Here is a 23,305-nt window from a genome sequence, read left to right as displayed (position 1 = left end):
CACTCGTGGGAGATTCTAATAATAATTGGCCACAACAATGCAAATATGTTACCTCTTTCTTTCTACTCTGACAATAAAGGGATTTTTCTTTTATTGCTTTTCAAACTGTCACACACTCTCATTTTCCTGTAATTAATACGAAAGCTGGTTGGCTGATATTTAATTCTTGACTGGGAAAGAGGACTGTGATATCTTTCTAAAATCCCTTCCTCCTTAGGTACTCTGGGAAAGAAGAGGAAATGGCACATCTTTGGGAATATTTTTGAAAACTTTTAACTTCTGGCCTCTCCTGGAAAGGCTCACTTGACCCATAGAGGTCTGAGATGGAGGGATGTAACTCTCCACAGTAACATCACCCTCTCTGTTACTGGCAAGCTGTCATAGCTTATACCTGTAACTCCCTAGTCCACTGCGAGAGCGACAAGTTGAGCTAAGGAACTGCTGAGATTCAACACAGCCAGATTCTCACAGCTGAGATTCAACACAGGGAAAAGTCCTGGGGACAGGGTAGCCACCTCCATTCCATCTGTGATTTTCTTGCAGATCCTTAACTCCTCGTGTCTGGGGAGCGGGCCGTTTCTTACAAAGCGCCAGAAGGGCCTCACTGAGAAATTCATAATATTTCTGTTAAGTCTTGACCCTGGAAAAAAACTCAGAAAAATCAAAGCTAAAGTTTCTAATTCTGTTGACTGTTACCTTTCTTCTCCCATAGTTGCTGGCATTTAGAATGCTCACTCTAAAACTCACTCAATAGGTAGGACACACAACCATATTTAACTTCTTTTATGATGAGAGTCTCCTTAGGAAACAAGAATACCCTAGGAAATATATCATACAGGATGATTGCCTATAAAGATTTATGAAACATAAAATATGCCATTCTAAACTGTGGCTATACACTTAAACTATCTGATTTCCAGCACTCAGATTTTGACTGCCATAAGAAATAGTCCTACAGAAGAAACAGAACTGGAAAATCATGTGCTTTTTTTTAAAGTTTATTTTTATTTATTTTAAGAGATAGAGAGAGAGAGAGAGTAAGCAGGGGAGGGGCATGGAGAGGGAGGGAGACAGAATCCCAAGCAGACTCCACACTGTCAGTGCAGAGCCCCATGTGAGGCTTGAACTCACAAACCATGAGATGATGACTTGAGCCAAAATCAAGAGTCAGACCCTTAACCGACTGAGCCACCCAGGTGCCCTGATCATCTGCTTTTTAAAGATATCTATAGGAGATATTACCAGGAGTAGTAGGAGAGTAAGACCATCTTATTTTTTTCTTTTTTAGTATAACATCAGAAATGTAGAAATGCCTTTTCTTTTTTCTATAAAAGTACAAAACAGTCTGCCTCTCTCATAAAGCTCAATGCTCATCTCAAAATTTCCTAAGTCACACAGGGCATTTTGCATTGTTTCAGAACAATCTGTAGTCTGACTCTATCCCTTCATAGTAGAAATTTCCATGATGTGGCAGTAGAGAAATTGGTGTCTGATAATTCCTACCCCACCTTAGGAACCTTTTCCTCACTCCACATCTCCTTGAAGAGTTTCATCCTATTTTGGTCAGAAATGACTTCGTACACAACTATATATATGAACACAGTAGTGATTTCAGCATCCAGCCATGTGTCTTCTAAGCCAGACTGCTAAGGAGGAGTGTCAGGGAGTTGGAGAAAATATTTCTGGAGATGGACAAAGAGGTGGCAAAGTGAAAGCTCAAAGATGAAGCAGGTTGTGAGGGTGTGTGCGTGCGTTTGCTGTGCTTGACTAGGCATGGAAGAAAGGCATCCCCACTTTATTCTGTCTTCCTTATGTGTGTTCTCAGAAGAACATCTGGTCTAGCTGGAAAATCTGGGAGATCTTTAATGGAGACAGGATTGCAGATACAAACTTGGGATATACTTATACTAAAAGAATTATCCATTGCTGATCTGAAATTCAAATTTAACAGGGTATGCTGCATTTGTGTTTGGTAAATCTAGCAACTCTAAATGAAGAACAGAGTAAATGGCCCTGAGTTGAGCAGCTGCAAACTTTACTTGGGTTTGAGCTGGATCCTGGGTCTTTTTGTTTCAATGTGTTGAGAGCACAATGATAATTAAATTATATTTGACATCGGGAGGAAAAAATCACCTTTGCCAATGCTTATAGATATTACTAAACTACCAAAAAGAAGAAAATAAATCAAAAGTGGAACGTTGCTATGTAAAAGTAATATTTTTTTCACTCCCTTATGAAGAATGCCTTCCTTTAATTATTGTCAACTATTTAACATTTCATTTATCTGTACAAAATTAATTTTATTTCTTGCTTTATTGGAAAGCAGGAAATTAATTCCTGTGTTTGGTCTTCTGGGTTTTTTTTTTCTATAGAAAAATTGGAAAAAAATACTCCTTTCATCCAGGTATAATCGCTGGGTTCATCTTTAATTTTTAAAATTATCCTTTAATCAGCTTTGTGTTTCAAATTACACCAGAAGCCTTATAATGATGAGAAATGTGTTGCTTCTACAATAAGGGCCCCAAGGGGCTTAGTACCTTAGCGCCTTGAGAGCCCTCCATACATATAAATAAGCTTTCTCTTTGAGATCCAACAAAAAGAAGTATGGACATGAGTGTCGTTGCCTAACGGGTCGTTTTATAGGGTGTGGCAGATCCAGAAATCCTTTTATGGATTCTTATAAGCGTGGAATTATGACAGGCATCTTTTATCCTTTTTCGGATTTAAACTGTGGAATGAGTAGAAAAAGACTAGAACATGAATTCATTTTGAAAGTCAGAGACTTCCATTGCTTCACACACTACCGCTGAACGTGTGCTGGTGGACAGGAAAAACGGCATGTGTGCCCTGTGGAACTGACATCCTAGAGGGTTTTTTCACCTTCAAAATATGCATATTCAGCAGTCAAAATATTAGTTGTTTGGTAATTACTTAGAAATGAAGTGGGTTCATATTTTTTGCTGTATTCCAGCCAATGGTAAGTGCATAGTTCCAACAACCAAAATAATGACATGTTTTTTTTTCTCTTACTCAGACTGATCAAATGCTCATTTTAATAGTGGGGATGGTAACTACCAGATTCAAGTTAAATAGGATTCTATTTTTTTCTAATAAAACTATTAAAAATCTTTCACAGCTAAGCTCTGCTATTTCTGTCAGGTTCATCACTGCCTTCTAATGAATAATAACATTTTTGAAGTTTAAACAACTTATTAAAGGTTTACAGCCTTGACTATTCTATTGTGGACCTATCGCTAATCAGTATTTTTAGTGTGTCAACATTTTTAATCAGTGGCTAGGGTCATAGTTGGGCTAACACTTGATGGTCCCTCACAGTCGTAATACAGGCACGACTTAATAAGAGAATGTGTAATTATTTTCCATGAGGGATAATGTCATTAAACAATTGTGCTTAATAATATATGTCAAACAAAAACATGAGATATTCAGAATTTTCACTGTGGATATTTTTATTAATTTCTGATGAATGTGGATTAGGACGACAAAAATTAAGACACTTAAAGTTTTTTGGCATTTGAGCCTTGGGGAAATTAAGGCCATAAATATAATAATGATATGTAATAATAAAAATTACTTTCAATGAACATTTTACTTTAAAAGCATGTTATGTAATGTATTTCATGTGTTTTTCACACATTTTTTCATTCATGCAGAAACATCTGTTACCTAGAAAAAGTATATGGTTTCAAATTTTAAGGTAACTTATCAAATTTTCCAGAAACCAAGAAGTTCTTATGTTTTTAGGATATAAGATAATTAACACAAATAAAAAAAAAAAAACATGTATTTAACCCTCACTGCATTTTTCTGCATTGTTTGCTCCTTTCTCCATTGTCAAAAACAAAACCCACAGATCCAAAAAGGCATCAGTTAGGCCGAGTTTGAAAATTAGGGTTTAATACATAATCTGACTGCAGTTAACCTCCCCCGGAAATGCAGTCTTAACTGGTCGGTCAGGAATTTTCTGATGGGCGCCAAGGAGTCTGCCACATGGGCTCTCTCCATCCCCCAGAGGAAGATGAAGTAATCTGCCTGATAAGACTCTTTGCTTTGACCCCTAAGGGAAAGCAGCCTTGCCTGGAACAATCCTCTTGTGCTAGTAACTCTTGTCCTATCCCCTCTATAAAAACCTTCCATTTTGTACGACTCTTCTGAGCTCCCTCTACTAGCTAGAAGGGATGCTGCCCATTCATACATCATTTAATAAAGCCAATTAGATCTTCACATTTACTGGGTTGAATTAAAAAAAAATTAATGTTTATTTATTATTGGGAGACAGAGAGACATAGAGTGTGAGCAGGGGAGGGATAGAGAGAGTAAGAGACACAGAATCTGAAGCAGGCTCCAGGCTCTGAGCTGTCAGCACAGAGCCGGACGTGGGGCTCAAACTCAGGATCTGTGAGATTATGACCTGAGCTGAAGTCCATTCCCTAACCAACTGAGCCACCCAGGTGCCTCTTGAATGTTTGTTTTTTAACATCTTGAACTTCTGTCTCACTGAGAATGAGGTTTCATAGCATCTGTGCTGGGATATTATATGTCACTAAATAAGAGTCATAGCGGCAGGGATGTTTTTCTTCCCTTTGTTCCCAGCCCACTCCCAAATCAGTGAGTTTTATGGATTTTGTGCCTGATGTTTGTTTTTCTTTTCTGCTACCTTATGGTGTGTCCTCAGACCAGCACTCTTTTTGTTTGTTTGTTTTAAATGAAGAAGATTAAAAAATCTAAATGGCATCTAAGAAATGTAAAGGCTTCAATGGCCAAAATTATTTTACATTGTTAGTCTTTAATATTATAGAATGTGAAATAACGTACAAAGAATTTTCTTTGCAACTTCAAAATTGATCCCTGAAGAAAGGCAATCAGCTTTCTATTGCTGTCTCCAAATAACCTGAATGACTTCTTAATGAGCTTCTTCAGATCAATGGCTTCTGACTGTTCCTGTGGCTAGTCTATCATTCTAGCTTGCCTTTTATTTCCAGCATTTAGCCAGTTACTCGATTCTACAATTATAATTATTGAAGTTACTAACCCTCTCTTGCTCACCTCCATCCCAGTAGCCCCATTTCCTGGTCCTCCCTTCCTTTCCTTCTCATAAACCATTTACCCTGGGTTCAGGAACAAACATCTCTGGGTAGACAGGACACTTGGAGTTCATGTTAAATATGGAAATGGAAATACAGTCCTCCGTGTAGCTCATCTGCCCTTGTCTATTTGTGTCTGGACTTGCATCCAGTCTTGTGCCTTGTTTCTGACCCCAAGTCCCCATCTCACAACTGATTCTGATAAGTGATTCCATATTGTGTTGTTCTCTGTGCTCCTTAACTGCTATCATACTTCTCATTGGTGACAATATGCTGCTTTCTGAACTTAAATTTGTTCAGTGTGGATGTCCTTTCCCATTCCAGCAGGCATATCCAGATCTGCAAATGGCTTTTCACATTGATAGATCAATTCTTCTATAGTGGGTTTTTTTACAGAGATGTGGCTTTCTTGGTCCGAGGCCTTAGTAAAATTTACAGGGACTCCATTCTCTTTTTGTCAAGAATGTGAATTATAAAAGCTACATAAGGAATCATTGGATTTCCTTGAATTTTTTAGTTGGTATACACAGGTTATGTCAATAACTGAACGTCTTTACTTACATGTTTTTACTAAATATTTTGTCTCTGTATGTTATCAACCTTTATTAAAAAGGGTGACTCATCACTGAACTTTACATTCTGCCAAAACAGACACATTCTCACGTGATGTCTTAAGTTTGAAAATCTAATAACATCCACATTAATGTGAATACGGATAATTGTTTATTCTTCATACCAACACATATCCAAGTAAGGTCCCATAATACTGGATTGCGACAAGGAAGAAAGCAGATACAATTTTAAATAAGTTGATACCAGATGGTGTTTATTTAAATTACACTGTCCCTATTTTTAGACAATGCTGAAACTATAGCATTGTTTCTTTAACTTAGCTCCAATTAAGTCAATCACCAAATACCTAAGTAAGTACACTACAGTGACTACATATAAATCTCTGTCATGTAGGGGCACAACTCATTTGCTATTTTTGAATCCGAGTGCTTTGTGTAGAGTCAATTTGTTGTCAGAAAATGCTTTCAGAAAAGCAGCATCTTCTCTTTCTCTCCCTGCTTTATTTGAAAATAGTAGTAAGACTCTGAGTGGATGAGACTAATGGTCTCTAGGCAAGACGAGAGACTTGATGTCCTTGATCCTGCTGCTCAGAAACATGTGACTTTTCCACCTTGAAAGACTGATTCACTCTCTTTCACTTCCCCCAGCTAGAATCCTTCTCACCCAATGCCACTGGGGATTCCATTTATTTTACCTCCCAAGGGATTCTGTAGGTTCCAAATTTCTCACGCAGGTCAAATTTCAAAAGAGCAGCATGACAATCGACTACCAAATTGACACCCCACCTGACCTCTGCCTCACTGAAGAGCTGGACTTCTGAGGCTTTAAATATTCACATTTAATTTCAGCTACCTGAGAGTGCCAGCTTCAGCAGGAATGAAAGGATGCCCTGTGGCATCTGTCCTTACTGATTAATTTGAATATATACTCCAATACAGACTATGAAGGCTTTGCTAATGGGGATTGGTGGAGTTGCTGCTTATTTTTTTTCCACATCGACGTTGAAAAAAGAAAGGAAGTAGACAAGAATGAGGATCTCTTCCCTGCACCCCCCCACCCCCGCCATTGGAGAGTCACAGACTTTTATGAAATGAGCATAATTTAATATTGTTCTTATTGTTCTCAGATTGTTCTAAGATCATGTTACTTATTTCCTATACTTGTTTTCTCAAGTTATACACTTGGCAGGTTATATTTGAAGTCTTCAAAATTAGCTGACTGTATCAAAGGTCTTCCACCATTCTCAAGTTCCTCATTAGACTGGGCTTTCTCTGACCCACTGTCATATTCAGGTTTTCCCCCAGTGTATCCAGCAGAATGTAGACGGTAACTGCCTGCTGAATAGATGATTGAATGAATATAAATGTCACATTCTTCGAGGTGCTTTCCCACCTAATCTGTGTTCCTAACTACTTAGATCTATTATTTAAATTTAAATTTTGTTTAAAACTAATACATGTTTACTTTCTGGTGTTCATGAGAGAAGTGGCAAATGTTAAAATCTAAACTTACTTTTGGAGACATTGATTCATACTGACTTCCACTGACAAATTAGTGGCCAGCCAGTCCTAAAGAATTATAATATAATACATTCCATTCTGACTAGAAAAATCCAAAACTACACTTAGTTTCAAGAACTTAAAGTTGGTGCCAATTAGAGTCATCTTTCCCACATGTGCTTATTATTCAAATTAGCTGGAGCCTCTGTAAACATTTAGATTTCCAACTCATCCCCAGAGAGCCAGAGGCAGCACCCAGAAATCAGTATTTTTTAACAAGCTCCCCCATGAGTGTTATGATCAGGTAATTTTGGTAACCAGTGAATTAGAGTTCACCAAGATGTTGCAAGATTGTTCTTGATGAATATGTGGCATTCACTGTTCAGGGCCAATAAAATCTTACTGTAAACAGAGTTTGGGATTACGTTCTTTTATAGAATATCCAGATTATAGTTGCAATTTATGCTTTTTAAAAACCTGGATAATTCGAGGGAGGGAGACAAATAGAATATTACCAGCATCTTTTTTTCCCCCAAGAAGAAAGCCCCCATGGTGTGAATTCAGGTTTATTTAAACACCATGACATTATGACTAATATACTGGATGAGAAAATCCATTTTCATTTCTAATTTTTCCATATAAGAAGGCTTCCTGAAATTTATTATTGTTTTACTTTGGCTTATAACCTTAAAAATTAAATACTGAAAGTGTCTGTCAAATTTTGCAATTTTCCTGCTAACTGCAATAAAAAACAGCTCCAGGCGTATAAAACAAATATCACTTTCATGAGAGCAAAGGAACATTTGACTTTCAACTAAAAAATATATCTGAATCCATGTTGTAGAGAAATATTAAAGTTGGTTAAATGTTAGAAAATGTAGACTAGAAAGAGAAAAATAAGATTGTAGAGATCGTAATGAGGTAGTGTCATCACGTGCTCAATCATGAAAGATAAAATGAAGAATTTTGTCAAAAAATAAAATGTTAAAATAAATTATAGTTCTTATATAAGTTCTGAGAAGGTAGTGAGAAACTGACAATTCAATGAAGAGAACAGGCATCTATTTCTCTTCAGTTGACTTTTGGCATACACACACAAATATATATACATAATATACGTTGATACGTATATTTAGATACTCTTACATACATATATACTTTTTCCTTGACATCGCTTTCCTGAGGCTTAGTCCGTTATGACTAATAAAAACCAGAAAAGATATTCATACGTTTTTAAAAAAATTTGACATTCTTACATTTTTAGTATTTCATTTACACCACCTGTGGTAAACCTAGAAAATTGCTATTATTTTGAGATTGTTTTTCTGAAGTAATCTTATTTCTGGATCTGTATCACAATTCAATATAAACAGCCTAAAATCTATTAGAGCAAAGTGGTCAATAAAAACAGAAGGACACAAAAAGAATTAGAAAAATTTTTGAAAATATTTCCTTGGAAAGGTACATACAGAAAACATTTCACAAGCACATGTTTTGCCCTGCAACATTCAATTTATTTGTCATATTTGTGTGGATGAAAGTTTGTAGTTGAATTTACACTTGTAAACATTGCAGACTTTCTCTCTTATGGAAAGTAACCATGGGAAAGAAGATACAAATAATATTAGGAATCAATAGGAAATGGCTTATTCAGAAAAATTAATTTCTGAGTATAAGTAATATACCTAGTAAAAATAATAATAATAACAAAGCACAATAGTTATTTGGATTATATATAAACATTTATTTTGATTGGTATATGTATACATTGGAATGTGTGTGTGTGTATTATATATATATATATGTATATATATATATATATAATACACACACACACACACACATATATATATATTTTTTTCCAAGTGTTCAAAGAACTTTTACAGTTCCTTCTTATACATTATTTCTTTATCATAATAGTAATTGCTATATTCTTATGTACAGTTTGTTGGTGTTTGTCATTTCCTTCAGGAGTAAATAGTAAACTTACCTAAGGCTTTTCTTCAACATACCAAATTATTTATAATACCATAAACAAACTGGCTTAGTTTTAAAACTACCAATTACATGGTATAAGTTTATCCAATTGTTATGTTTATAAATATTAAAATGGTTTAACTCTTCAGAAATTTTTACATTGAATAGATGATAGTGATTTATTGGCTCCCATAAGAATTCTGGCTTATATCCTGTTCACCAAGTATCAATTTACTTTCATAGGTGACCAACTTGCCAGTGGGAGCCTATTTTTTTTACAGTAAGACTTATTTGGAGAATGTCAAAATCATATGTTATAATAAATGTGGTTCCTAAGTCCATGGATTGATAGTCATGGTCTATTTTGTGTTTCTAGAGGCAGGTTTCTAGGACTCTACATTAATTTGAAGGTAGACTAAGTTTGTATGCTACAAAGCCTAAAGAAATCACTGCAATAACAACAAAAAAGTATACCAAGTAAGTGAACAACAACAACAACAACAAAATCTTAACTGGAATCATTAAAAAAACTTCAATTAATCCAAAAGAAGATAGAAACAAAAAAATGGAAAAGATGCAACAAGTAGAAAATAAGCAGAAAGATGATAGATTTAAACCCAATCATATTAACTTTCATATCAAATATAAATGGCTTAAATGCTCTAGTCAAAAAGCAGAGATAGTAGGATGGAAAAAGGAGACCCAACTATATGCTGCATAGAAGAAGTGCATTTCAAACATAAGGTACAAATAGGTTAAAAGTAAAAGAATGAAAAACACACACCAACATAGCATTAATCAAAAGAAAACTGGAGTGCCTCTATTAACAGCAAAATAGAATCCACATCAAAAAATATTTCCAGGGATAAAGGTCATTTTCCAATAATAAAGGAGCTAGTCGATGCAGTGGACTCCACAGTCCTAATTGTTCACACATCTTTTAACAGAGCTTCAAAATACATCAAGCAGGGGCGCCTGGGTGGCTAAGCGTCTGACTTCGGCTCAGGTTATTGATCTCACAGTTTGGTTTGTGAGTTCGAGCCCTCTCTCTGCTGGACTCTCTGCCCTCAACACAGATCCTGTTTCAGATCCTTTATTCCCCCTCTCTCTGTCCCTTCCCCGCTTACATGCTCTCTCTCTGTCTGTATCAAAATAAATAAATAAATAAAAATACATTCAAAATACATCAAGCAAACGCTGATATAACTATAAGAAGCAATAAAGAACATCACAATTATAGTTGGAAATTTCCACATTGCTCTTTCTGTAATTGATAGTACAAGGATATAGAAAATCAGTAAGGATATAAAATACCTGAATACTATCAAGTAACCTGGTCAACTTGATGAAAATTTTATATACAGTTCAGACAGATAATAAGTGTATTAACATGCAAATGCCTAATCTATTAATTAAAGGAAAAATTAAAAAATTATTTACATATAATCATGAAATGACAAGCTTAATGTAAATGGAGTCAAAAAATATTTAAGCAGTACAACAGTTTAATCATATTTTTCATTATACCTCCTCCCTAAATCAATCTATATAAGGATTTTGCTATTACAGATATGCTTTTTAGTGAACATTACACATGGAAAATGTATGAGAATACTTATCTCTTTTAAAATTAATTTTAAGAGCTATATAATTTATGAAGTTTAAAAAGCTTCATCTTACGGAACATATTTTCATTTTCTATGCATCAGAATGCCTACTGTGAAAAGGTGAAAGGTAGGAACTGAAATAGTTATTTACAATAAATCACAGCAGATTTTTGACTACAGTCAAAAATACATTAAAGACAGTTTCACAAAAAACCCTATATACACTCAATCTACGATGCTACTGATTAGAAAACATGCCATTATTTTAGGTTCTTCTAGAAAATAATAAATGCCTCCGATTAAAATTATGACATTGTAAGATATACCAATTTCTGAGATGTTAAAATGTAAAATGTGTGTGTGTTCTGAGATGTTAAATGTATCTCTAGATGCTAAATGGATGTGTTCTGAGATATTAAAAGGTAAATAGGTGTGGATTTTATAATCTAAACCTAAAGATATGTCTCCCCTGAAATGAATTTTATGTGAAGTGAATTCAGACTCTGTTGACTCACTGAAATAGCCATCTAGGCTTAGTATTTCTTGGAAAATTAATAAATTCTCTGTCTTGAATTTTTGAAAAAGAAAGATATTCCCAACTCTCTGCTGGTGAATAATATACCAGGGAATAAAAAGGCTACACAAAATGGAAAAAAGTCATTGTGAACTCAGAAATACTTAACGTATTATATATTTCCCCCCAAATCCTTGAAGTAAGAAGTTTGTTTCTGTTGATGTCTTTAGAAAGGTAGAGTTCTTAGCACAAACATTCCAAGCAATGAATGAGTTTCAGTGTCATTGGCCCAACTGGTCCAATTAACATCTGGTCCAATTAGTTATTGATATGAACCCTGAGCACTTCCATTTTCTAGGGCCCCACACAAATTCAGACCAGGAGATACTACAGAACGATATTTAGAATGGTAAGAACATTTAGAAAAACAATTACAAATAGTATAGTGTAGAATTGGATGTTGCAATAATATATATTTATTATGATAATATTAAAACAGCTTACACAGGTTAAAAAAACTAAACAAATCTATTAATTAAAACACAATGAAGGAAACTGAGCAGAGAAACATCCTGTATTTTAATTTTGATGAAACAGTATAATAGTCAACATTTGTTCATTTCTAAAATTCCTATTGTCAAAATAATCAAGGAAATATATAACTTAAAAATCTTTTAATTTTTAAAATATTTTTTGCCAAACTACATTTTTTGCCTAATGTCAGTAACGTTTTTTAATAGTAAAGTTAATAGCGACAAGTATTCAGACAATAAGTATGTACATGTGCTTTAAGTTAAATTATTCAAGCTCCTATTAGGTTTATAAAATATAAGCAAATTTTACTTAGCTGGATCTTAGATAATTGCTACTATGGAAAATGTTAGAATTTTTAATTTAACATACATTTCTCAGTGGATATAGCCATTATTTTTAATACATATGTCTAAGCAGTTCATTCAGTCATATTCAGATAGAGTTTGGTCCTTCACTTTGCATGTTATAAACCACCTGGATCACTTACCTTATCTTTTCTTTGCTTTTCATCCTGGTATACAGTCCAGTGTTCTCCATCATTGCTGTATGCTAGTTTGTAAGAACCTACGAACTGTACATGACCAAAATCTTTAGCTCCTTGTGTAATGATGCCAGTTACTTTGGTAGGGACCAGAAGGTCCACCTAAAAGAGGAAAAGACATAATTTAAATGCCACAGCAGAGACCATTATAAATGTGCAAGTTGCTCAAATTCAGGAGGTTAAGTAACATACATGTTAAAGCCAAAGATCCACTGATTATTTGTATTTCGAAACTGATGACTGAGTCTGTGATTGGCTAATAATTTTGACTTTGCCACTGGATAAACTTAGTTGAAAACCTGAATAACTATTTTGACTGTTTTAAAATAAAACGATGGTCATTTTAGTCTACCAATCAATTTTATATTAAACCAAATTCCTCTAGCTGTGCAGTTTTGTGCAACTAAGATTGAACAGGGCAGGCAGGGCTGATCTTCTTGGGATGAAGGTCTTCCCCAGCTTGTCTTCCAGAGCCTGTGCTTATAATTCAGTTTTCTGACATTACTGGTCATTTCAATTTTAATAAAAATCAGACTCTAGTTGTATACACATTAGGAATAGAAATGATATTATATGTATCACAGTTAAACATTAAATAAAAAGTCAACATTATTTCCATGAGTTTTAATCAGCTCAGGAATATATAATTGAATAATAGTAATCATTGTACAATGAAAATCTTGTTTAGAAAACTACAATTCTAAAAATGTTGAGGAGAAAGTTGGACATTCTTCAAAAATGAAGGAGGATTACAGTATGCATCCCTGACTTGTGGGATCTGTGCTCATGAGGTGTTTTTTCCTACAAAATACATACTTATAAAAGCAAAACACGCATGGAGACTCAGTAAGCATTAAATTAATCAAGATGTGATTGAAATGCAAAAGACAGCATTGATTTTCATGAAAAAGAATACATAACATTGAATAATTTAGTAGAATTCTGTTCTCTAATTCATGAAGCTTTTCTTATATCTTATTATGTTAATTTAAAAAATATAGGAATCTTTGTTTTCTATGTGGACAATTCTTGTAAGAGCTTTACCTTTAGGTTTATTAATGTTCCTTGATCTACAGCTTCCGCTCTCCTTCCACAATAGCGACCTACTTCCTCCTACTTCCTGTGACTAAGTGCCCTGCTTACATCCTTGATCTTATCATCTTTCACTGTCATGATCCCATATGTGACCTTGGTGGCTTTCAACCACTATGTCCTTTTGTTTCTATTTCAGGTTCTTTATCCTGTGAGATGTATGCAGCCACAAATAGACAGTCATGGGTCAGACATAGTCCATGAATGAAAAGAGAGAGCCAGGGTGAATGTACTGAATAGACCATATTTAGTGATTGTATTTAGATGCTTTTCAATAAAGATATGAAAAAAGTTCCCAAAGTTTCACAGCCTAGGAAAATTTCTTTAAAAATTCACAGGGGATTTGACCACTTTTTGTAACACTGTTTAATTAAAGACATCAGACTCAACTTGGACAATGAAGTAAGACAGAAAACTACCTTTAATTCTTTATTAAAATACTTTAGAAAGTTTATCAAAACTAGAAAATATTTTTGTTTCTGCATATTTCCTAACATGTATTATATCATCTAAAATATCTATCCTGCAGCAAAGCAAGGTGGCAAAATGATGATACCTGGGAAGGAAACTTTTGTTGCCTCATACACACTATGCTAAGTGCTTTCTTGTGTGTCCTCAATGAATCCTCTCTACAGCCCTGTACAGTACCTTTGAGATGAGGGAACAGAGGCTAATATATTATAATGTGTGATCCAAAGATAGATAGTGAGTAAAGGGAGGATACTAGATTCAAATTCAACATTCTGATTCAAAGTTCCATCATACATAAAAATTCTCACTCAATGATTTCTTGCTATGCTTTGTGATTATTTCAGAAATTTCTGGAGAATCTCAAAGCTTCCTCACTACACTCATTAAACTTACAGAAACTCTAAGCTCCAAACCAAAACAATCCTGGATTTATAATACGAGAAGAGCCCTGTAATTTTTTTTAATGTTTGTTTGTTTGTTGTTTGTTTGTTTGTTTTTGAGAGAGAGAGAGAGAGAGAGAGAGGGAGAGAACATGTGCACATGAGTTAGGGGAGGGGAAGTGAGGGAGGGAGAGAGAGAATCCCAAGAAGGCTCTGTGCTGTCAGCGCAGACATGGGGCTCAAACCCACAAACCATGAGATCATGACCTTAGCCAAAATCAAGAGTTGGACACTTAACCGTCCGAGACACTCAGGTGCCCCAGAAGAGCCCTGTGTTTTAACATGAATTTTGGCTCTGTTACTTCACCTATCCAGGCTTAAAAATACAGATTGCTTTTGTTCTAAGTCCAAATATAATTGTGCAGACACCTAGGCATTGCTACTGGTCTTCAAAATGCTTTTAATATTGTTGACACTCAATTAAATGGGCAAAAAATCTTCCAACACTCTGAGTCACTGTGTTGCTTGCAAGGCTATAAACACACAGAAACTCAAACTGTCTCCAAGAATATGAACATTTCCATGGCTTGATTCTTCACTCTTTAAACTTCTATGAGTGTTTAGCTACAATGACGCAATGAAGAGTCTTATAGCATATCTCTTTTTCTGTGGTATTTCTTAAAGTCAGCTGGGTTTCCTGCTGGGTGGAGATGTTTTCTCCTTAAGCTGTGTTTCTTGGCTCTTTCTAACAGATACGTTTTTCTCCCACTCTAACTGCTCCCCTTCTCCAGCTTTTTTGTTTGTTTGTTTGTTTGTTTGTTTGTGATCTAGAAATGTTTTTCTTTTTTGTTCCAGTTAAGTAAATTTCTCTACTTTAATAGTCAGCAATCTGTTTCAAGCTGGATTTGTCCTAAAATTTGCTACTTAATGTAGCAAAAAAACTTAGAATACCAGGCCTAAGCAAACCTTTAATGTAAAAATAATCAGCATCCCACACTTAACACGAAGGTGCTGCAACAGGGTATATACAGTGAAACACACTCACAGACATGTCACCCTCATGTTCAGCATGCAGGATGATCCCAGAAAAGCTCATTTATCTGTATCTATGCTAACCCTTAGCTCATGAGCACTTTGCCCTCTTATGGATCTTCTGAGTTAAACTTGTACTGCAAACATGCTAGACAAAATGCCTTCAGCTGTCTTAGATAGACCTTTACCTCCAGGGGTTTGGCTCAAATACAGCAGGTTATTTAGGGCACTGAGCTGGCGTATGGGTAGACATTTGGCTTAGTGCTCTGCTCTTCATGTCTGGATCTGTATTAAATGTGCCTTATATGTAACAATCCCTCAATAAAAGTTTTGCTGGATTGAGTTAAAACTACTTCCTAAGTATGTTCTATGGACAAGAACCAACCATGCCTAAGGAGGCCACAAGGTACCATAACAGAAAATGCCAAGAGTCTTTCTCTTGTTTCTGTACAGAGGATACATTGGTCAAGGAAATATAGTATCACAGTGGCACCAACCAATTTTTATGGGGAAAGGCAACTAGTTAAAAATCTTCTCCGATCGTCTTAAGAGGCAGTCTATTGTAGAAGAGCTAGATGGTCTGGGTTCCCCAAATGGCTCTGCCCTCACTAGCTATATGCCCTTGGGAAAGCTACTTTATTTCTCTACATCTCAATTTCCTTATCTGAAAAATGAAGATAACAACCCTCATAGGATTTTTATGAGGATTAGGTGAGTTAATATTTACTAAGTGTGTAAAACAACATATAAAATATATTAAGGGCTATAATAGAATCTGCTAAGAGTAAAACAATAAATAAATCTGGGGAAATAATCTATTATCACTCTCAGAATGTTATTAGAAGCATAAATATAGAAACAGAGAAAGAGGGTGGTTAGATTGTCCTACAAGCAACTTCTGGAACATAGTATATTTTGGTCACCTTCTTAAAAAAATAGTAATTTCATCTTCAATTAAAATAGAGAAAATGTGAAGCAACTGAAATTCCCATTTATGGGTGAAATGTTTTACTAAAAGTAATATAATTTTATGGAATGTTGTACATCCTCATTTGAATACTAAGATTAATTACTGGAGGGAAATGGTTCCAAAATAATACTAAAAGAGAGAATTAGATTTGAAATTATGGTGATTTATTTTCCTTTAATTATATGAGTAAAAAATGAGAGATTCATATATAGAGAGGCTTAAATGACATAGAAGTAAAGAAAAAAGTATTGCATGAGGGTTATGTAGGAATGCAACTCTTATGTTGTAAAACATCATGTAATGTTTTAGTGAAGCATAAATATTTTTAGAGTGTCTAACTTAGGAAAATTATAGAAAAACTAAGAGCATTTGTTTGACAAAGGTCAAGATAAATGGCATTTCAGATATCTGCATAACAGCTTGACAGATGGTTCCCTGGGAGAGCACACTAGGAAAGTCAGTTGATTTTCACAGAGATGTCCTTAAAGGGGTGAGGAAAATGAAAAGTGATACAGATAAACAGGTGTGCAACTGTGGATATTTTACATATAAATAATAGTAATAGTAATAATAGTAATAATAATGTGTAATGGCTGTGCAACAGTCTCTGTTACAGTTACATGATAAATATGAAAATTATTTAACAAGTCCCCTATTGATATTCCTTTAATTGGTTTCTACTTCTTTGCCATCAGTAAAAACTTAGAATGAACTCCCAAGTTCATATCTTCATTCACCGATGCAACTATTTCTTGTAGGCCTAAATGACCTGCCATTTGAAATGTGATGTGCATTGTTTCCTTTCTCTCAAGAAAGATTATACACTTGCATCTAGGGTATATGATAAATCTTTCTCTGCATAGTCACCAATCTCATGTTTTATAAAATTTTACATTTATGACAATTCTGAAAATGGCTTTTTTATATTTAATGTACATAAATGGCAACAAGTGGCATTTAATTTACATTCTCCCAATTGGGTTCAGTCTCACTAATAATATATACAGATGGTCTCTTTAATGTCCTTTATTTATTAGATGTTAGAGGTTTTCTAATTGTTTTTAAGAATTATGGACTTACATGGTATCAATATGGGCTTCTGTTATATTTGTTGCTTTATTTTCCTAATTTTCGATGTCATTTAATTTTATATTTTACACACAAATTTTTAATTTTCCTGTACTTAAATGTATCAATGACTCCTTTTGTGATACCATATTTTTAATATGCTTAAAAAGATTGTTCACTTAATTAAATCAATCAAATATGATCTACATATTTACCTATGATTTCCTATTATGTTTTTTTTCTTTCTTTTTTCTTTCAACACCTAAACCATCTTGACTTTATGGATATGTATGATGTGACATTCTTTTTTACAAGAATGTAATTTTTGTAACACTTTTTCCCAAATAATCCATTTCTTTTTTTTTCTCCCTCTACCTGCTGATAGTTACAAGGTTTGTTCTTTATTTTGAAATTAACACTATGACTCAGGGTCATCACCATCACATATTAGGATATATTTTGGTGAGAGTCTCTTTTATTGCTTATGGATGGAATCAAGTGGGTCCATTCAAGCTGTAGCCTAGTTTCTGGGGGAGGGAGGTGTGGTCAGAAGGTTTTCTTGTTTTATGGTTTAAAATGTTGCTTCTTCCTTTTTTGGTATCTTCCATTAGGAGGTCAGTTATCCAAACACAGGCTCTTTACTTCTGATTTTTCTTATTTATGTTCTTTTCTCACTCATAATGTTCCTTTTTTATTACTCTCCATTCTGTCCTCAATATTATGGATTTTGTTTTTGATAAAGCAATTTCTACTGCTACATTTTAAAATTTCCTTGAAACACATTATTATTAGGATACCTCCCTCATCATCTCAGGATTCATTTTATCCTCTCTGGTATTCATGGAGAAAATTCCTTTGTACTTTATATATACATTCTAGTAATCTGCTGTTCTGATAGGAAATTTTCTATTTTCACAATTTTTCTTCATGCCTTTAGAATAATTTCTATCTTATTGCTGTTCTACAAATTGAAAAATAAGCCCCATATCATCTTGTTTTATTTTCCTTTACTTGAACAGAGAGAGGACAGTCCTGATGCCAGCACACTGGTCACAAGTGTCCCCTTGGCCCCTCACCAGCTATTAGGCAGTTGTGAGAATTCTCTTTCTGACCTTCAGATGTCAACACTGCCTCTGGCCTTTTTACCAATGCCCAGCAGAAGTTTAGGCTGAACAGTGTAGCTAGTCTGAAGGACAAGCGTCTCTACTCTTGCTGTTTTTCCTCTGAATATTGTAAGGATAATGTATTTTCTTGACAACACAAAATCCAAAGCATTCTCTTGTCAAATATAAGATCCCAGGGGCAGGCAAGTTTTTCTCTGTTGTTCATCTTGCACCTGGCACACAGTAAGTATTCAATAAATACATATTGAATGAATGCTTTTATATTTTAGGATTCAGTGAGCCAACATGTAGCCAACATATATTTTACTCTACCTAGCCAGCTTTGTATTAGGAGGCAAATGGGTGTGATGGGACACTGGGAGGGAGAGCAGGGGCCACAGCATACAGTTTCTGCTTGTAGTAAAATGACGGTTGGGCTCTCCAGACACCAAGGCAGGCTCTGGGTCTTGGCCACCACTGTTCTGATTTAGATGTTGGAATCCACACGCTCTAGGCACAGGGGATTCAGCCCAGGGGACTGGAAAATCACCAAATGGCATATATTTGTATGCATACTTCATGGATGAGGGAAGCCAATCAAGGGTTGCAGTAGAAGTTGAATGAGTCAATATGACATAAGCAATTTCCTCATAAGCTCAACATAGGAACACTTAAAATCAGGCTTGCTCTCTCAGTTCCAGAGGAAATGTGAGAGAAAATTCAACCAGGCTTCACTAAAATTATGTGTAAATGAAAGTCCAATGATTTAAAATTTTCTCATTCAATCTCAAATTTAAAAGACAAAAACAACCAAATTATATATTATACATTAGGATTAATATAATATATAGACTGAATCTAATGCCTTTGTATTGATTTACTTAAATCATGACACCAAAAGGGAAAATAAGTTGATTTTCTCTTCTTTTTTTAATGAGTGACCTTTGTAATATTCTATATAAATTTTATTTTTTGAATTGTTTTGAAAAAATATTCTCAAACAATTGTAGTTAGAAGTAACTAAAATCGACATTAGGTTAACAGGTAAGCTCTTACCCAATTTCTCCAAATCCTATGTCAGAAAGAATAAAGTATTTGACAAAAATTATAAAACTTAGAAAATTATTAGGGAAAAGAATCATACTTTTCTCATTGGGTTATGAAAAGTGATTTTCTTCTGAGCTCACCAAAAATAAGATCATCCTGAGAGAGTAGAATTAACATATCTTTATTTACCTTTCAAGCTTGATTTTGATTAGGCTGGGAACTTTGACTTATTCCATGAATAAAAATTCAGGGCAATGGCTAATTGAATTAGTCTGCAATTGATAGGGTCATTATTAATTAGTAAGTGGAGACTGAATACAAGACTTTGATCAAAGAACATAATGATATGCGATAAATATTGTTCAGATATCTTAATTAGAGCCGTGCCAGAGCCCAAATGCAGCAGAAAATAAAGAAAATTACTGGTAAATGATTTGCATGTAATTTAAAAACCATAGCACAACTTTTAAATAGGAATTGAGGTAGTTTGTTATTTAGTGCTTTCTGATAGCACAATGAGAGGGGAGCCAAGGTAAAAATTGTGTCAGCATCTTTTATAAAGCCGGAGGTTCATTGAACTGGCAATCAAATTTGCGTGCACTTCAGTGGCCAGAATTTGGTTGATTGTTCGCTTGGAAAGCCTGTTTTGAGTATATTTCTTTGGCAACTACTTTACTGAATATAATTTTACCAAAGGCACTTATATTTTATATAACCATTGTGTATTTTAGAGATTGACATTTACAAATACAAAACATCTATACACAAATATGTGTGTCGATATGTGAATTTACACAAATCTTCTTGTTTTGGGACAAATACATAAAACTCATGAGAACTCTGAAAATAAAACACCCACAGAGTAAAGTATACTGCAATAGCAAATCACAATGCATATCTTAAATATTATGAGGACCTCGAAAGGTAGGAAACTTGACAGAACGCACACTCTATTTTTATGTACCATGCTGGCTGGAGGAGCTATGCATTTGAGGTTGATATAAAACTTTGCCATTCTCACAATTTGTATATCATCCATAGAGTCCTGTGCATGATTTGGTTTCATCAGACCAGGTGAGCCTTCACACTAGATTTTCAGCCTTACCTTCACATATGCACATTACATGGTGACTGATTTTTAGGCTTCAACAACATCCTTGCAAAGAGAACTAGATGTAACTTTCCTCCCTTGTCCTTACAAAAGGAAGTGGAAAGAGGCATGGACTCTCAGGAATCAGGCGTGAAGGTGTAAATTCTTCAAATTGCTTTGGGAAAATGTACCATCAGTGTCAACAGCTAGAAAATAGCCTGGGTCAACGTGTTGCTCTGAAGTGATTGGAGGGGAAAGGGAGGGATGTGGCTCAGCTGTCTGTGGATTACAGGGTTAAGAGCCATTGACACAGAAAGTGAATGGCCCTGAAGGGTGGCTTTGTAAAAACAATCTTTTGTCCAAAGGATAAAATATACATATAGTATGGATAAAAAGGATACAAGGTATTTCCATTCAAATGCATGGTCAGTAACACTGTCAGCATTTTATTTGTGTAAAAAGGATGAGCCTGGCTTTGGTGGATCTGGCAGGGCTCTCTAGTCCCTAGGACACCAGTCACCACACATCATAATTGTAGTTTTAAAGAGCCTCAGTGACAGCCCTGGTTATAGTTTTCCTCATGGAATACCCATAAAACCAATGTGTTTTGTTTACTTATATTAATTTATTTATGGTAAAAATATCTCCTCTATATTCTTCCACTGCTAATTTCCATTAGTTTTGTTCCCAAATAGAAATAAGGAGCGGCTATTGTATTCTTGAGACTCCAATTTTATCAAGCTTCTCTTTGAGGTCCTAATATTAATTTTCCATTTATTCTCTTTAATACAGTGTCTAAGGTCTTTTGAGCTTATTAAGTGGTAAAATATGAAACTGGGTGCTGGATGCTGATAAAATCTAAGTACTACCTGATGAACATATTTTAATTAGGTTCCATAGTGCAATGTGGCCTAGATATATTTATAATAAATTCCAAATAGGTACATGCCTAACAGTTACAGTGGCATGCCTTGAATATAGGGTATATAACTTTCATAAAATATGTCCTTCTTGATTGCATGTGAACAATAAGATGCTAATATTTTCCTTTTTTCAAGAAGTAGCACTATGTTTAAGGGACTATCATATATTTGCTTGTCTTAGAACAAGAGCTCATTTCTTTGTGCAATCAGCTCCAAACAATCTCATATTTTAAAAATCACATTCTTTAACTCTAAAATTATTCATGCACTAGGTTTTCGATTACTGTAAAATAGCTCATAAAGCACAGTCTTAAATTAGGTATAGAATTAATAAATCACTTGGAACAAACTCATTCTATTAAGCTTATTTAATTTTTTTGCATATGTACTCAAGATTTTTAAAACTCTCCAAGTTATAGCTCACTTCACTAAAGGATAACTTATAGATTTAAATGAAGAATTTCATGAGACATCTCCCACCCTTATGGTTGAACATCTTTGCAATAACTGTCTTTGATATCCCATCTGAGACTTTAGTCACAAAGCTGCTGAAGTTTATTAACATAATTTGCAAAGAAAAAAAACCAGAAGTGAAATAAGCAGAATGTAGGGATACAAGTCCCTTTCATTTGTTATTATAAACACTTAAGGATCCTAAAATCCAAAAAGATATTTTTGTCAAATTTGAACACTGGTTTAAAGAAAACAGGAATCATATAGAAATTATTAGATAGAATGACACTTAAAACATAATTTTAGAAAGTTATTTATAATGGAATCAATCAGCAAGAGATAAAAACAGAAACAAACAAACAAACAAAAAACTATTCATCTTCATAAATAACTCACAAGATTTGTCACTTGATCTTGTGGCTTATCAAACCTAAAAAGGTATTTTTCTCATTACAGAGAAATCTGGTACATTTCAAGAAATGCTGAAATGTCTGTTAGTTTAGGAATCAGAATATAACCTTTGACACATCTATACGTTAAACAGAAGCACTGGAGGTCCAATGCAAGTGACTTTTTAAAGTTTCCCCTTTCAAGACACTTGGGACAAAGGTCGCATATATAATTTACTACCTCTTTAATACCCTATGTTCTAAAAAATGACCTTGTAATGCATTGTCTCCAACTCTTTCGCAAAGTAACGTTTTCTTTAAAAAGTAACAGCAAGTGGGAGCATGGAAGATGGTGGCGTAGGAGGACGCTGGGCTCATCTTGTCCTGCTGATCACTTAGATTCCACCCACATCTGCCTAAATAACCCAGGAAACCGCCAGAAGACTAGCGACGGACTCTCTGGAGCCAAGTGTAGAGGAGAGGCCCACGGAAGAGGGTAGGAAGGGCGGGGAGGCGGTGCGCGCTATACGGACTGGCAGGAGGGAGACGGGGGGGGGGGGGGGGGGAGGGGGGGCCTGCTGGCAAAGCAGAGCCCCCGAGTCTGGCTTGCAAAAGCGGAGGGGCTGGACCGCATGAGTTCTGACAGCCAGCGGGACTTAACATCTGGAATGTTATAAGTCAACAGCTCTGCTCAGAGAGCGGGAGGGAGAGAGGACACTGGGAGGAAGAGGTGTTGAGCCCTGGAAGACAGAGTTCAGCTCGGCGATGGGGAAAAAAGGTGCTGCCCAGCACCATCCCCCTTTCCCATCCCCCAGCCGAAATCCCAAAGGGAACCAGTTCCCGTTCACTGAACTTGCTTGCACCTCACAAACACCCAATGCTGTGCTTCTAGGATCCATCCCTCCGACGGGTCTGCCTCCCTCCCAGTGCTGCAGGG

The 23,305-nt window shown here is 35.2% G+C and overlaps 1 protein-coding gene across 2 annotated transcripts in view; it reads right to left on the bottom strand.

The window, feature by feature from the left end:
- EDIL3 (EGF like and discoidin domains 3) overlaps nt 1-23,305 on the bottom strand; it is a 423,610-nt gene that overhangs the window by 11,451 nt on the left and 388,854 nt on the right. For both annotated transcript variants that reach the window (XM_060635428.3, XM_060635426.3), the window contains one exon: nt 12,297-12,452. In XM_060635428.3, coding sequence (XP_060491411.1) covers nt 12,297-12,452 — 156 coding nt within the window. The remainder of the gene's footprint in view (nt 1-12,296; nt 12,453-23,305) is intronic.

The sequence above is a fragment of the Panthera onca genome, chromosome A1, assembly GCF_046562875.1.
Source record: "Panthera onca isolate mPanOnc1 chromosome A1, mPanOnc1 haplotype 2, whole genome shotgun sequence".
Taxonomy (NCBI): domain Eukaryota; kingdom Metazoa; phylum Chordata; class Mammalia; order Carnivora; family Felidae; genus Panthera; species Panthera onca.
The sequence above is the reverse complement of the archived record's forward strand: the minus strand, read 5'-3'. Positions and strand labels throughout refer to the sequence as shown.